We start from the raw sequence: 17374 nt of genomic DNA, 5'->3' as shown, positions 1-17374 counted from the left end.
CCTAGACACCTGCCTTTTGGTTGCTCTTAGGGGTGCCTGGGAAGGGATGCATAGGTATATGAAATGGTTAGGGTTTTGGTAGGCTTCTCATGGTTTGGCATTGACCGATGCCTTGGGCCTCTGTCAGAGGCTGTTTATGTAGGACAGTCTTTGCAGTCTGGTTGGTCATTGCTCGGGATTTCTTATGAGAAAGTTGTGTCCTCTGTAAGTCTGAGTAAAGGTAAAGGGGTAAAGGCTTATCAGACTCTTGTTCCATGGTGTGAAAGGCCATTTGCCCAATGAAAAGAGCTTCTAAGAAACTTAAGAGGTTTATTGAAAAGGATGCTTGGGTATACTTTATGTAGATTCAGTAGTTTGGCAAGCATCTGAGTGTTGAATTAGGTTCTGTTGGTCCCTGTGTCTAAGGAGTTCAAGAATTCGCTGATAAGTCAGAATGTATGTGAAATGGCTAGAGAAGAGGCCTAAGATAATATATAAGTGTATTTGTTTGGAATTTATTCTATTTACTGAGAAATTTTAAGAAAGGGGTCACTTGAATGATATCTTTAAATATTGTGTTTTTGTGAATATAATTTTAAATTGTAACATATACAGCAATGGCCCTACTTGTTACAAGTACATCTTTACATTCTTGTATAAATTAAATCTCTAAATCACCAAGTCAGTATAGGTGGTCACTTATGTGTAGGCAGCTTATAAATAAGCCTCTAACACATGAATGGTGATTATTGTGCCATTTGACTTCTCACCAAATCTGAAGTGACAGCTTTTCTTACTGTTGCCCACTTCATTCCTGTCTCACCCCGTGGTTCCAGTCTCTCACCTCAACCATGTCCTTACTAGAACCATCATCAGAAGCTTAGGGATATAAGAAGTTTTTCCTTCTTTTGCCAGATCTTCGGCACTGATAGGGTATTCCTGTGTGTCTCATAGACACATCAATAGTATCTGCCCAATGAACACAATATAAAGGAAGGTTTAATACCTCTAATAAATGTTAAGTTTAGCAGGCTAGGCCACTACTGTAAATTAGACTGTTCTCCAAATTTCAAGTAATCAGCTTACAACTGAATTTGAATACAACCTGTTGGTGAAGTGAGGACAGCTGGTATTTCCTTAGAGTGTTACCAGATAGCTCTTGAAAAGAAAAGAAAACCCCCAAATGGCACTCTTTATAGCCCATATGAGGAATTGTGAGTCATAGGGTTTTTAAGACAGGTTTCCTGGAACTGTTTTTTTTGTCTCTAGTAGGAGCCAGCAGGTGTATCCAGGCAGATATCTACATGAGCCAGGTGGGCAGGCCCATTTATATAAATGTTGGCATATAAACTCACTATAGTAAAAAGTCTATTTTATGTAATTTATATTTTCTTATTTTTGAAAAGGCCAGATATTATCTGTTCTAATACATTTGTTCATCTTTAATATAAGGAACCTAAGCATTAGAATGAATTAAGTGATTGACCTTGGTTTCATCATGGTGACAGAACCAGGAGTATAATTGAAATTTCTCTCCTCCAGCTGGTGCTTTGCCAAAACCCTGTGCCATGACTTTATCCTTTTCATGCAGAACATTAGCTTATACGTTGCTTTGTTTTTTGTCATATAAAGGTGAACTTTAAAATTGGGAAATAATATATTGTGATAATTTTTATAATAGGGCATAAAATAGGTTCTTATGCCATGAATACTGAAAATGCATACATTTAATAGTCCCCAGTAGCCACTGTGGTTTTTTTTTTTTAAATTAACACCGTGGGTTATTTTCTATTTTAAATAAAAAGCCAGATAACATAACTTCCTATAAAAACAATTAGACACCATCAAGGCCTTCAACAGTATTTTCATTATGATAGTTTTTATTATTCTGTCATTTAAATATTAATTTAAATATTTAGATTCTTTAAAAGAGCTTTTTCACGTTAAAAACGGTGATTTTTATTATATTTCAGCCCCAATACGTTTGTAATTAACATGGAGACCCATGACTTTTGTTTTTAAAATTTTTTGAAAAGCCTTTTAATCAAAGATTATGTATAACACTCTTTTCTGTTTCATATCTAAGAACCAGGGTTGTTATTTTCTGATTCTTGGGCTTAGAAAATAATTTGATAGAGCATGGAAATGTAGGTTCTATACTTTAAAAAAAGGAGAGGGGTGACAGTAGTAGCAGTAGGTTACCATGGATTTCTCTCCAGGTTCTGTTTTTAGAAGAAATTTCTTGAAGGGATCTTAAGGGAAATGTAATGAGGAGGAAAATGGAGATTGAGAAATAGGTTAATTATAGAGGGATAGTTTAGTGTAGCCTTTACTTTAAGCATGCAGTTGTAGTTCCTAGAAAGCATATAATGGTTGAGGGCCAAGGGGAACCAACAATACAAGTTGGGATCTTATGGTGTTGAGAATGTTTCAACATCCATGGACTTTTTGCTGTTACTGTGTTAAGAGCTGAAGGGATTTTTATAGGTGTTATTGACTTAAGTATACTAAATTCAAGTTTAAATGAGACCTAGGTTTTAGAGAGCTTCCAGCTTTATTGCCATTTTTGAGGATCATATTCAGCAGCTTCATTAGTAAATTTTCTCAGTAACCTTGGTGGTAACATGACCAGGCCTGAGTTGTGCTCTCGTCAAGGGCAGTTAGGTGTTCTCTTACAGTCTTGCCCCTTGTTGCACCTTACACTTCTCTTTTCCTCTTTTTTAAAACCCATTTTAGTTAACAGATCTGGATTCTAGACTGAGTGGTGATTGCTAAGTCATAGGAAAGCTCTCTGAGCACTAGGTATCTCATTTAAAATCAGTGAATTGAACTAGATTAATTATTTATTCTTAGTATCAGGTTATAATACTTGGCACTGTTAAGACATTGTAGATGATTAGAAAAAAAGAAAAACAAGACCTGGACACGGGATGAATGTAGAGTCAGCTTGTTTCCAACAGTGAGAGCTGGTACTGAGCCAAAGCACCGGCAGGTAGGGCTGAAGATAGCAACCACCAGCACCACAGCAGCAGCTGATGTCTGCTGGATGGTTTCTGTACGTCAGGCTTTGTCCTAAGTGCTTTTATATGAGTTAAATCCCTTTAACCTTACAACTCTGAGGCGGGTGTTTTTGCCACAGTTCTATAGATGAGGAAACTGAGCTTTAGAGAAGTTAACACACTTGGCCATGGTCACACAGTGTAAGTGGCAGAGCCAGGTAGGCGGTCAGGCTTTAGATCCTGAGGTCTTAACCACTGAAGTGTGCTTCAGGACCATGTTGTTGGGACAAGCAGTGCCTGACAGGCAAAGCAAGTGGAGTGTTGTGCTCTGCCACTGCACTGCTCTCTTCAGTAATGAAGGAGGCAGTTGTGATCATTGCTTGTGGAACCATGGCTCAGATTTTTTTTTTAAAGAATAATATATTAAAAATGGAAATCATTTTGCTTCTAGATTGGCCAGAATCTTTTAATTATCTGTGTGAGAGGATTTACAGTGATACTTCACATTTGAAGTGGTATTGTATAGTTTTTCAAAAAAAACTTTCACATTTTATTATTTGACCCTCCTAATAACCCTGAAAGGTAAGCAGGACAATTATTTTGTCCATTTGAGAGATTAGGAAACTGAGACCCAGAGGGTTTAAATGATCAGATCATTTCAAAGTGAAAACAACCAGTCAAGATTAATTTTAATATATTTTATGTAACCTAATATAGCTAAAAAGTTACTATTTTGACATGTAGTCAGTGTAAAATATTATTAGTAAGGCATTTTTTTTTCTTTTAAAAATACCGAATATTAGAAATTTGGTGTGTAATTTGCTCATCTCAGTTCAGACTGGCCACATTTCAGTCAGTGGTCGGTAGCCACATGAGGCTAGTGGCTATTGTTTTGGATAGTGCAGACAATTACTCTTAAAATGACTGACCCCACCTCGAAAATTCTTTTTAATAATTTGAGTAATGTACTAGGTCTCTAGACCAGCCCGCAAAAATCTGTTTTAAAGAAGTGGAACTCTTAGTTCTGTTTCTTCCTATTCCATGAAGAGCTCTTGGTTTCTGTAATATTACTTTCATTCCTTCTGTACATTAAATCCGGTTCTTAGGGGCAGACACACCTTAGGTGTCTCCATGGGGCCATTCTCTGTAGATGACAGAATACTGAATGAGGCTGACCATTGTTTTGAAGCAACTTTTTCCAAAGAAGTTTTGTAGCATATATCCTTTATGTTGTAAGGCCTAAAAGAGCAACACTGTATACTTTGTTTTGTTTTGTTTTTTTGGTAGAGACGGGGTTTCGCCATATTGGCCAAGCTGGTCTCAAACTCCTGGCCTCAAGCATCTGCCTGTCTTCTGCCTCCCAAAGCGCTGGGATTACAGGCGTGAGTTGCGCCTGGCCTACTTAGGGTTTTCATGTGGTTATTGTTTCTATGTTCTGAATTTTTTTTTTTAAGCCTTTCAACATGTAAAAGAAATTTTCTGCTAATTCTTTGGCTTCAGAAGATTATGCATCTTATTGTTTGACAGACATTTCTGATACCTAAAAGTATTCATATACTAATTTCTGTCTAATAAGACTTGTTTTTCTACTCTCAGATTTTAAAAATGATTTTTCCAGAAACAAATAAAGTGTTGTTAGCTAGTTGACTGGTTGTTTGGCATTGTCTTTCCATCAAAAAAAATTTTTTTTTAATTTAAATTTTGATCCATAGAGTAAAAGATGAGCCTCCATTATTTTGTATTTCACTAGTGCTCTAAAACTTAGCAAAGCGCTTAGGTGGTGGATCAAGACTCCCTGGCTTTCTGGGGAAAGATTAATGTTTGGTGTGGCTTCAATATTAGGGTAATTACTATAGCTTTTACCATATATACCTATAATAGTATAATTTAAAATGGTATCTTTGATAACAGTAATTTCATATAACTAAGCAAAATGAATTATGCCCCATGGCACCTAAGAAAAGCTTTATCGCCATTTAGAAACAACTCCTGGTTATTCAGTTACATAGTCATTTCTCACCTGCCTTCCTGTTCTTGTATCTGTTATTTTCAGGATTCCCATAATACTGATTTTGATCAACAGGTTGATTTTTTTGCTTGGGCTTTTCTGTCTGGTTCTTTTTGAGGCCCTTGGGAGTTTGAGCTAGTCACCTCGAGGCAACCCTGCTGTCCTCAAGCCCCTCTCCTCAGTTTTGGTGTCAGAAAATGAAGAGCAGACATTGGAAGGCAGTGAAAGCAGAGTTCATGTCAGTTCAGCTTCTGATCACAGTAATTTTAATGGATTGTCAGATGTGTCAGAAGTGATAAATTAGTTTGAAATTTTTTTCCACTCAGAAATACATAGGTACTTAAAGGTTGACTAAGTTTAATTGCAATAGCAGCCTAACCTCCAGGAGTTAATTTTATTACTAATTTGGCTAAAGTGATTACATACAGCTTTTCTTACAGAAAACTTAATTCATCTTTTTATCACTTGCAACAATTTTTGAAGCCATTTAAACATACAAAATATATTAAATCCATTAAATGTAAAGGTGACAGTTTGTATAAAAATCATTTTTAAAGGACATGAGAAAAGTGTACCTCCCATTTAAAAAATTATATACTGTCATACAGTGATGTCTTCTATGCTTAGTGTCACAAAAAGTAGGTTTTTAAAATTAATAAACACAGTATCAGGGATAATGGGGCACATCTGTGGGAAAAGCATGCTTTCCTTGCATATCTTTTCCTGTGCAGTTCATCTGTTTGAGAAATTCCTCATTTAATAAAGGTATATATGTCTTACAGTAATATATGAACATTTTGTCATAACAGTCCATTTCTTTCAGTTTCATATTTACATTGTTTTTTGTTTGTTTGTTTTTATTTTAGGCCACTGAACAAAAAATCAAAGGTACGTTGTTTAAAGCTATTTTTTATCCCTTTTTTCATTAAAGCAAGGTTGTTTATATGCATTTTTATTCATCTCAAGGATGGGAGAGAGAAGAGCATGAAAGAAATGGGTGGGCTCAGACTTCTTCAGTGACATACCTTGGGGTCGTCCTTTGGGGTTTCATGGTTATTGTGGTGTATGTCACCACATTTATTACAGTGCACTGCCTCAGAGCTGCCTTAAAGCTGTCTCATAGGATAAGAGTAAGCACTGCTTCCTAATGTACTCCCATGTTTTGACTCTTGGGGCACAGGCACCTTTCCTTCAGTCTTCCTTCTAAAAGTCTTCTTGTGTGGGGTAACCTCTAGGACCCCACTCTATCCCTTGGGAGTTCTGCCTCCTTTATATCTTGTTCTCTGAAGAATGTCCCCCATTCCTTCTTATAGGCAGCTAGTGACATCCATCTCTGTATTATCACTTAGAATAGTAGATTGCAAACCTTATACATTGTGTCAGGTTAAACAGCACCCATTAGACCCCAAGCAAAAGACACTGGAGTGATAAGGAAACAGGAGACTACTTCCTCGCGGGAAACAGGAGAGTAATTCCTCTCAGATCCTGAATCAGGAGTTCTTCACCCTCCCAGGAGTTGACTACTTGGTAATGAAAGGTGTAAAGCTCTCAGATGCTGAACTTGTTGGGCCTTAAGATTCTGAATTTTTATTTTAAGCTCTATCAAAAGTATAATCTTACCCCTCAAAAAAAAAGATGAATGAAGGAATGAAATGGTTCAAAGAGGAATGAAATGGTTCAAGCATGATTCAAGCAAAGAGATAAGAAATAACATGATGTGGCTTACAGTAGTGGTATTCCATAACATGATGTGGTACGCAGTGGTGATATTCCTAGAGTGTTAAATATTCAGTGATAAGTGGGCAGGGTTGAGGCTGAAAAGATAGGTAGGGCCAGGTAAAAGTGGGTTAATTTATTTGCTGTTTGTACCAACAAGCTTGGACTTTTTATGTGACAGGCAGTTAGGAGGCATTCAAGACTTAAGCAGAGTGACATGGTGCTTTGTTTCACTTTGTTTTCCATTTTTTAAAGCTATCAACTACTGTACATGGAAAGTATTGGTTAGAAGACAGGTAGGGATTTGAAAGGTAGAGCTAAGAGAAGAAAGGCATTGTGAGCAGAGGAGGCAGGTAGACAGCATGGGGAATACAACATGCATCTTTTGTCTCTAGAGTTGGGGAGGAAGCGACCGAATATAGGCTTGGAGATAGAGGGAGCCACAGGGCTTCATGCTGGTTAAGCCAGCAAAGGTGTTTGGGTTTGGAATGTCATGGTCATAAGCTGTGCTTTAGAAACTTAACTTTGCCAGTAGTGCCTAGAGTCACCAATAGAAGCGAGATTAGAGAGGGTCATGAGGGTTTGAACTGAGGTCTTGGCAGAAGAGGTAGAAGGTGGGTGACAGATGTGTGAGGTATAATTGACAGGACTGGCAACTGATGAGATCAGAAGAGGAATTGAAGGTGCTGCTGTGGCTTTGAATTTGGAATGTCTAAGACAGTTACAAGGATGTGGAATGTAGGGAGCAACATTGCCAAATTAGTAGGAATGTTACCAAATTAATTTTCCTAAAACTCTATTTTCCCCACCCCTCTCCCCCACATAGCAATGGTAAGTTGTCCCTAGTTATACTTGCTTCAAGACCAAACTCCTTTGCTTAGCTTTCAAGGCCCTCATTAATCTAACCTCCCTTGACCTAACCAGCCTGTTTCTCATCACTCTATACTTTTTAGAGCATTCTTATCTCTTTCATGTTCATTCTTGTTTCTTTTTTATCCAGTTTCTCAGCCAAGGATGTCTTTATCAGGCCTTTCAGGTTTCCTAAACCTCTCAGAGTTCAGCCTCGAATGGGTCTCTCCAACTACCGTAGATATCTCCCTTTCCAGTTTCTTAGGCTGTTATAATCTCAAATTTGGGCACTTGGTTATATTCTTAGATTTTTGACTGATCCATGGATATTTGTTTCTTCAACATCTTTGAGTATCTAGTGTTTATATCATTTCTAAATGTAAGTAATTTTTTTCTAGCCTTACATAAAATATGAACATTTTTAGTCTTCTTGTTTTTGTTTTAGATTTTTCCACAACTCTTGAGAATGATAGGCTGAGTATATGAAAGTCACTTCAGAATACATTTTGTTGTTTTGCCAGTGATTTCACTCACATCATCCTTCTTTTCACGGTGTCTCTCTTCATAATTGTTCACATTTTTTCTGATTCATGGAAATGTGTTGTTTTATTTCTGTGCTATGTATTTGTCTAGGGTAGTATTTATAGTTTGGGGTTCACACAGTGGTTAGAGATTACAAACTGGAGACTTGAGGGGCAAATGTGGCCCACTTGGTGGTGGTGGTGTTTACTAAACTTTGTATTTTGAAATAATTTTAGATTTACAGAAATGTTGGAAAGATAGTACAGAGACTTCTCATACACACTTCATTCAGCTTCCTCCATTATTAACATCTTACATTAGCATGGTACATTTGTCAAAACTGAAAAACCAACAATGATACTAACCTCACCAGGTTTTCCATTAATGACTTTCCATTCTAGGATCCAATGCATAATGCTACCTTGCATTTAGTTGTCAGGTCTCCCCAGTCTCTGGTTTCTGCACTGTTTTTATTATAATCCTGTACATTTTAAAATGACTGCCAACATTTAAAAATCAGAAGAGTCTGCCTATTCCAGAATTGCTGCTTCTCTTGCAGTTTGTACTGTCGATATGATTTTTTCTCTTTCTGTATTGTAGAGTCTGTGTAAAGACCAGGTTTAGCCACATGTGGCTGTCAAGTACTTGAAATGGGGCTAATGTGACTGAGGAACTAAATTTTTAATCTTACAGGGCAACATAGCTCTGAAGTGTAATGGGCAACATAATGACATTCTTGAAAGTTTTATTCTTGTGACTTCAACTTTGAAAAACTGTGAAGAACATAAATATTTGAATATTCAAAAAATCTTTTAAAATATGTATCTTACGAGTATGTCTTTGAAACACCAGGAGAGTGAAGTGCTAAAAAACTTCTGGTGAGGTATAGGGATGGATGGATACATTTTAAGATGCCTTGTGGTATATATAATGTAAAGGCAAGGAAAGAGCTAATGTCCCTCTTCAGAGTGTCCTTGGGAACTTGGTTGAGAATAAGAAAATTTTTTAAAAAGTTTTTCAACTCTGACATTGACTTTTTCTTTTTTAAGGAGACAAGGTCTCGCTCTGGAGTGTAGTGCACAATCGTAGCTCACTGCGGCCCTGAACTTCTGGGCTCAAGCAGTCCTCCTGCCTCCTGAGTAGCTGGGACTACAGGAGCAGGCTATTTTTTTTTTTTTTCTTTTTTTAAATGTGATGATGCTGTGTTACCCAGGCTGGTCTCAAACTCCTGGACTCACATGATCTTCCTGCCTCAGGCTCCTGAGTACTTGGGACTATAGGCATGAGCCACCGCAGCTGGCTGACATTGGCTTTCTTGGGAAGCATGTTGATTATACATTCCTTTCAAAAGAGTAAGTAAGCACTGTTGATTTTTGACAGCTAATTTTCTTTCTCTCTCCTCTCTTTTTCCTCTGTCTCTTCCCCTCCCTGTCTCCTTCATATCAGTGCCAGTGCTTTTTTTGAGTGATTTCATGAGCAAGGTATCTTCCAAAGAATAAGAAACCCCTGAGCTCCTAAGGGAGTTGTGGGAAGCCTGGGGAGATCCTGGTGGGAAACAGCAATGGAGAAAAAAGGATTAAGATTTTATTTTTTGGGTGATAAAATAGCGAAGTTTAGTTTATTACTGCCGTTCTGTTTCTGGGTTAATTAAAAACTCATGAAATTGAATCAACATTTACGCATTTTTTTTTCCTGCCACAGTTGGCACAGTTATTTTTATCAGTTCTAGCCTTAATATTTGTTTTTCTGTCAAACACAGTGTTATTACATCTGGATGATAAAAATAAATCAGCTGCATGTCAAATCATATTGTAGACATTAGAGAGCTGACTTAGAGCCCTTTCTATGTGCCAGGCACTGTGCTTTATTTCATTTAATCAAGGAAAATATTCTAAATATTTAACCACTAATAATGAATGGGTATCAGCAATTCAGAACAAGGCCCTAAAAGCTTCTTAATGTGCTAAGAGTTACTTTAGTTACTGAATTTTGGGAATCTGTGGGATCCAGGGCAGGGTCCATGGCAGCAGGTTGGGTACTCTGGGACTCATGTAGTCTATATTTAAAAATTGATGTGGGAGTAGGCCTTCAGTGTATACTAGCACAAGGTAAGTTTACGTTTAATCCTCTCAGCAGCCCTTTGAAAGTAGATATTAGCACCACTTACAGGTGAAATTGAGGCTAGGAAAAGTTAACTAACTTGCCCAGGTTATGCAGCTAACAAGTGCCTGAGCCAGAATTTGACTACGAACTTGACTGGGCTCTGCCGCTTCTGTTTCTTTAAAAACAGCCCCTACAGTTACATGGAAGACAAGATGTGAAGGACACACCATTGCTCATGCTACAACAGTAGTCACTGAGGGAACTAAAACAACTCATCTTTTAAAAGGAATCCAGAAAGATCTTGGAACAGATTTTATAGTATTTCTCTATTGATTAAGCATATAGAATTTTTTTAAAAAAAATTGTAGCACCAGTATAATTTTGTGAATTAGGGGGAATTTGACAGCTTTGTGATGGGTGAGGCATTGGCTCTTAAATTGTTTGTTACATCTTTGGTTGTTGATGAAAATGAACAAGAGTTTTGAGAGCCAAGCAAGCAGCTGATTCTGAAACCTCCTGCATGCTTTGATCTCTATGCAGTAAACACTGATCCTTCTGTGGAGCAAAACCAGAGTACTAAATTATGTTTGAAGTGTTTTTTGCTACAACTGTAAGGGAGATGTAATGACAGTTTTGCTAAAAAAGAACCCTTCATTTCATCATTCTTCAAAGGGTGGAGGACCCTTTCTGAAGGACTTGGACAACAGTGAAATCCCTTTCCAGTATGCCTCTTGACCAATACATTTGTTAAAGTCATAGCAGACAGTTTAGCTTCTGGAATGTGACTGAGATGGCTAAGTTTGTGTTGATGGAAGAAGTGTTCAGTTTGTCCCCTTCTCATTAATAAACAGAGCACCTCTTTACTTTTTCTTTCAGTCATCACTGCCAGTATCATCCATGTTTCACTATCTCATGAGGTCATCTTGAGAAACAAAGGAAACAAAAAATACTTATGTAATAATCCATTATTCTAAACTCAGGTTTCATAAAGTGACATTGTTTCCTTCATTCATAATTCATGAAATACTTAACTGTTTGCCAACCCTGTTTTATGCAATGTTATGGTCACTGGTAATAAGCATGAACAAAACAACCCCCAAGTTCCTGTTCCCACTGCACTTCCATTCTCATCTTTATTTTAGTAAAGGTAAATATATGATTAAAGGCCTTTATCATTTACCTGTGATCTGAACTTATCACTCCATTTTCTCCATAAGATCTTATTATATATTTAAGGTGTGCAACATAATGTTTTTGTATGCATATGCATGTGAAATGAATACTACAGTCAAGCAAATTAATATACTCATTACCTCACAGTTACCCTGTTTTTTTGGTAGAAGTGCCTAAAATCTACTGTCAGCGAATTTCCAATATACAATACAATATTATTAACTATACATCAGATACCTAGACTTACCCACATAACTGCAACTTTGTACCCTTTGACCTATATCTACCCTCCCTAACCACTATTCTGCTCTCTCTTTCTGTGTATTTGACTTTTTTTTTTTTTTTTTTTTAAGATTCCACTTGTAAGTGAGATCTTGGCAGTATTTTTATTTCTGTGTCTGGCTTACATCACTCAGCATAATGTCTTCCAGGTTCATCCATGTTGTGGCAAATGGCAGGCCCTCCTGTTTAAAGGCTGAATAATATTCCTTTGTGTATATTTGCCACAATTTCTTCTTTTCTTTTCTTTTTTTTTTTTTTGAGACAGAGTGTTGCTCTGTCACCCAGGCTGGAGTGCAGTGGCATGATCTCCGCTCACTGCAACCTCCACTTCCCAGGTTCAAATGATTCTTGTGCCTCAACCTCCTGGGTAGCTGGGATTACAAGCATGTACCACCACACCTAATTTTTGTATTTTTAGTAGAGACACAGTTTCACCATGTTGGCCAGGCTGGTCTTGAACTCCTGACCTCAAATGATCCACCCACCTCAGCCTCCCAAAGTACTGGGATTACAGACTTGAGCCACTGCGCCTGGCCCACAATTTCTTTATTCATCTTTATTTATCCATAGGTTGTTTCCATATCTTGGCCATTGTGAATAATGCTGGCATGAACATGGGAGTACAGATATTTCTACATGGTGCTGATTTCATTTTCTTTGGGTATATAGCAATCCCCCCGTATCCATAGAGAATCCGTTCAAGACTCCAGTGGATACTTGAAACCTCAGATAGTACTGAACCTCATATATACTATTAATAATATGCTTTTTCCTATATAACATGCCTATGATAAAGTTTAATTTATAAATTAGGTATATTAAGAGATTAACAACAACTAATAATAATAAAACAGAACAATTATAATGATATATTGTAATAGTTATCAGATTTTGGTCCCTCTCTCGAAAATACCTTATTGTATTGTTCTCACCTGTTTTTGAACTGTGGCTGACCATGGGGTAAGTAAGACTTTGGAAAGTGAAATCTTGGAAAAGGAGGGGGGACTACTGTATACCTAGAAGAGGAATTGTTGAGTCATATGGTAGTTTGAGTTTTAATTTTTTGTGGGAATCCATAAGACTTTAAGTTTCCCAATTATAAGGCCTTCTATTATAATGAATTTCAGGAACTTTGATGGCTTCATAGGGGTTACTGTACTGCCTACATTCTCAGAGGAGAAAACTGAGGCTCAAGTAGTTTGTAACTTCAAGCATATAACCTGATGATACACAGAGAAGATGATACTTGTGAGGCCATTAGGGTAAACAGAAGAGGCCACTCACAGCTGAAGATGGCAATCCCAGAGAGTCGAGTCTAGTCACCCATTTCCCCATAGCCTGTTTCCATCACACAGGTTGGGTGGTTCAGCTTTTAGAATTGGGGCTTAGTTCACTGTTTTTCTCCACAGTCTACGTAGTAGAAATGATTTTTGTGTTGTTGGGTGGTATTAAGTAATAATACCAGGATTCTAAATGTGCTACAGTAGTTTTTTATGAGATATTTAGAAGGCACATGTACACTAACCTCTTTAAAATAGAAGCATAGGTTCATACCAATTAAGAATTTACTAATGGCAGGTGTTTTTCTTCCTGTGGAAGATGTCTTTAAGCTATGTAACAAATAAGATTTGTAGCTCTGCACTAGCAGGATGGAAAAAAATGGCCTTCCACTTTCATGGGAAATAGTTCATAAAATGATTATTTTTAGGTAGATCATGTAACAAAGTCACCATTTTTTATTTCCTACTATTGTGAAAGGAAAATGATTTCCATAGATTTATACATGTAAGTCTAGACTTAGGTACTCAGGGAGGCTATGAAGATTGCTAAGGAGACCCCTTTTGGCTTTAGGCAAGGATTATTTCTAACAAATGTAGATTTGTTGCTTTTAAATACTAATAAACTATTAAATTTGGTAGAAAAGAAAGATTTTATACCTTCACATGTCTGATGAGACTGATCTGCAGGACAAAGGAAACAGGAAGTAGATATGAAAAAAAATTAGTTTAATGGCTGTGAAATAATTTTTAAAGTGGTTAATCTGTAGTTAGCCCTTTATTTTTAGAGAGTTTGTTTTTGCCCTTATAATTAAGATGAAAATAATATATACTAGAAGGAACACTTGTTTGGGGGTCAGATTGGGTTTTAAATTTCACCTCTGCCATTTACTAGACGTTTGAGCATGAATAGCTTTCTGAACTGTATTTGCCTCGTCTGTAAAATGGGAAGAATATTTCAAATTTATGGAATCATGATGAAAATTAAGAGATAATAGATACATTGCCTGGCATCTAGCTGATACTTGGTAATTTTAATATCCACCACTGTGGTTTTGCAATATCCTAGCAACCTTTCAGCCGCTTGAAATGACATGCTAGCAGTTTCTCCAGTTAATTCAGGGTTCCTCCACACCCAGAAGTGATTTGCTTTTTCTTCCCATTAAAGTAGAACCCAGCCCAACAAAGGTGAATCACAGTGCAGTGCAAGGAATATGTCTTAAAACATGAGGATGGGATCTATCAGCTTCATAAATTTGGCAGGCCAAAATTGGTGTGTTTTCTTTGACGTGTATGTATTTGTTTACCATGCATAATCAGTTGTACTTTTTTCTTTTTTTCTTTTTTTTTTTTGAGATGTAGTCTCACTCTGTCACCCAGGCTGGAGTGCAATGGCGCGACCTCAACTCACTGCAACTTCCACCTCCCAGGTTCAAGTGATTCTCTTGCCTCAGTCTCCTGAGTAGCTGGGATTACAGGTGCCTGCCACCATGCCCAGCTAATTTTTGTACTTTTAGTAGAGACGGGATTTCAGTATGTTGACCAGGCTGGTCTCGAACTCCTGACCTCAAGTGATCCAACTGCCTCGGCCTCCCAAAGTGCTGGGATTACAGGTGTGAGCCACTGTGCCTGGCCACGCTTTTTTCTTTTTATGAATTGCCCATCCTTATTATTTGCCTGTTTAGTTCTTGGGCCTAGAGTTTTCGTTAACAATTTACGTGAGCTCTTTCTATAATAAGTTCATTAGCATTTCATCAGATGTATTTGATGCAAATATTTCCCACATTATGGACCATATCGTGTATATGAAGTCATTCTGAGGATGAGGTACGAGGCAAGAATATCTAAATTTTGCCTAATCCCAGGCACCCTATCAGGAATACATACACTGAAGATGCAAATACATGTTCAGAAGGAGGAAAGCACAATTAAATCACATTTATACTGTTAGCTTAGACTTCAGTCCTAAACGCTAGTGTGTTGAATGCTTCTCTGTATTAGGTTTAGTATCCTTAAACTAAAACATATCTTTCGTTAGATTAGGGAAAGTCGAGGTGAGGAGGGTTGGGAAGGAACAGAATGGATCCCTTTAATTTGTTCTAAAGGGCAAGTATTTTCCAGTTTCCCTTTTAAATTGGAATATACACACTTGAAAAAATACACATCAGTGTTTTCTCTATTTTATCAAACGTGTTTTTTATTTTTAGAGTTCTTGACTAATTTCTACGCTGAGAAAACATGCCATTTTTCCAGATTTAGAAAATAGTTTGCCCATGTTTTGTAAAAGCTTTTAAAATCTGTAGCATTTTATAGTATTTTTGTTTTGTTTTGTTTTGTTTTGAGATGGAGTCTCGCTCTTTTGCCCAGGCTGGAGTGCAGTGGCGTGATCTCGGCTCACTGCAAGCTCCGCCTCCTGGGTTCATGCCATTCTCCTGCCTCAGCCTTCCGAGTAGCTGGGACTACAGACGCCCACCACTGTGCCTGGCTAATTTTTTTTTGTATTTTTAGTAGAGATGGGGTTTCACCGTGTTAGCCAGGATGGTCTTGATCTCCTGACCTTGTGATCCACCCTCCTGAGCCTCCCAAAGTGCTGGGATTACAGGTGTGAGCCACCGCGCCTGGCCAGTATTGTTTAATTTAGCTGAACTTTATTTTTATACTGTATATTTGGGACATTTTTCCTAATTTAAAAAATCAACTAACCATTCTGTATTTCTTAACTAATTAATATCTTCAGTGATTTAATGACAGTTCCTTTATTATATAACTTTAGAGAATTAAAAAGTGGGAACTAACTTCTACTTGAATGTTCAGGTATTATGTTTATGTTTTTTCTTATTTTTAAATTTTGAGTCACAAATGGAAGCTGAAGCTCTCTAGAGGTTGCTACAGTGTCTTCCAGAACCGTTTTCCAGACTTACTCAGACATGAGAACCCCATGTGATACTTGTTTTTAAATATATGGATTCTGATTAGTAAGTGTAAGACTAAAGAATCCTTTGCTTCTGAACAGTTCAAATAAGCAAATTTGAAGAGGGCCATTCTATACTTTTATGTTATGGAGGAGAGATTAATAGGCAGTCTGAATTTTTTTCTTTTAAAAGGTGTGCCTGGGCCAGTCATGGTGGCTCACGCCTGTAATCCCAGCACTTTGGGAGGCCCAGGTGGGCAGATCACGAGGTCAGGAGATTGAGACCATCCTGGCTAACACGGTGAAACCCCATCTCTACTAAAAATACAAAAAAAAATTATTCAGCCATGGTGGTGGGCACCTGTAGTCCCAGCTACTCAGGAGGCTGAAGCAGGAGAATGGCATGAACCAGGAGGCAGAGCTTGCAGTGAGCCAAGATTGTGGCACTGTACTCCAGCCTGGGCAACAGAGCAAGACTCCGTCCGTCCCAAAAAAAAAAAAAAGAAAAAGAAAAAGGTATGCCTGAACCTGGGAAAGAGACCTTTGATCATCACAGTTTTCTGAATTACGTATTTAGGCAAGACTCAATGGCTCTGTAAACCAAAGATTTTGAAAATAGCACATTGTTAATATTGTGGGTATCCTCCATCTCAGAAAGAAGATTCTGTGCTTTACAACAGACATAACTTGCTCATTTTGTTGAAGAGCAGAATTTTTGTAGTTGGGCCATTTCATCTGGAATTTCATTAGTGAAAAAGCTCTGGGAAATATGTTATTCAATGATCTTGACCTGGAGGAGTGTATCAAGACAAATCAGCTGAGTTTCTCTTTGTGTTGGTAATTTAAGGTGGTTAGTATTTGGGTAGAAGATGCCGCAGTGACTCACGCCTGTGATCCCAACACTTTGGGAGGCAGAGGTGGGTGGATCCCTTGAGGTCAGGAGTTGGAGACCAGCCTGGCCAACATGGTGAAACCCCATCTCTACTAAAAATAAAAAAAATTAGCTGGGCTTGGTGGCTCGCGGCTGTAGTCCTAGCTACTCAGGAGGTCTGAGGCTCGAGAATCGCTTGAACCCAGGAGGCAGAGACTGCAGCGAGCCGATAACGCGCCATTCCACTCCAGTCTGGGTGACTCAACAGGACTCCGTCTCAAAAAAAAAAAAAAAAAAAAAAGATGATAGAGTCCCTTGAGGAAGCAAAGCGAGGTGCTTCCCTGAGGCTCAGGAAAATATATACTTCCTGATTTTCTAGCATTTCTGAAGTGAATTAAAACTAAGTCATTTCAATTTAATATTTGTTTTAAATTTGGTATCTAATTTTTTTTTTTTTTTTTTTTTTGAGACGGAGTCCCGCTCTGCCGCCCAGGCTGGAGTGCAGTGGCCGGATCTCAGCTCACTGCAAGCTCCGCCTCCCGGGTTCACGCCATTCTCCTGCCTCAGCCTCCCGAGTAGCTGGGACTACAGGCGCCCGCCACCTCGCCCGGCTAGTTTTTTGTATTTTTTAGTAGAGACGGGGTTTCACCGGGTTAGCCAGGATGGTCTCGATCTCCTGACCTT

General features: G+C 38.0%; 1 protein-coding gene across 3 annotated transcripts in view; it reads left to right on the top strand.

Annotated features, from left to right (window-relative positions):
• Positions 1 to 17374, top strand: part of TNRC6A (trinucleotide repeat containing 6A) — a 216031-nt gene that overhangs the window by 138007 nt on the left and 60650 nt on the right. For all 3 annotated transcript variants that reach the window (XM_025370328.1, XM_025370329.1, XM_025370327.1), the window contains exon 4: positions 5853 to 5874. In XM_025370328.1, the coding sequence (XP_025226113.1) occupies positions 5853 to 5874 (22 nt within the window). The remainder of the gene's footprint in view (positions 1 to 5852; positions 5875 to 17374) is intronic.

Source organism: Theropithecus gelada, chromosome 20 (genome assembly GCF_003255815.1).
Source record: "Theropithecus gelada isolate Dixy chromosome 20, Tgel_1.0, whole genome shotgun sequence".
In the NCBI taxonomy this organism is placed as follows: Eukaryota; Metazoa; Chordata; class Mammalia; order Primates; family Cercopithecidae; genus Theropithecus; species Theropithecus gelada.
This window is presented reverse-complemented; position numbering and strand designations above follow the sequence as displayed.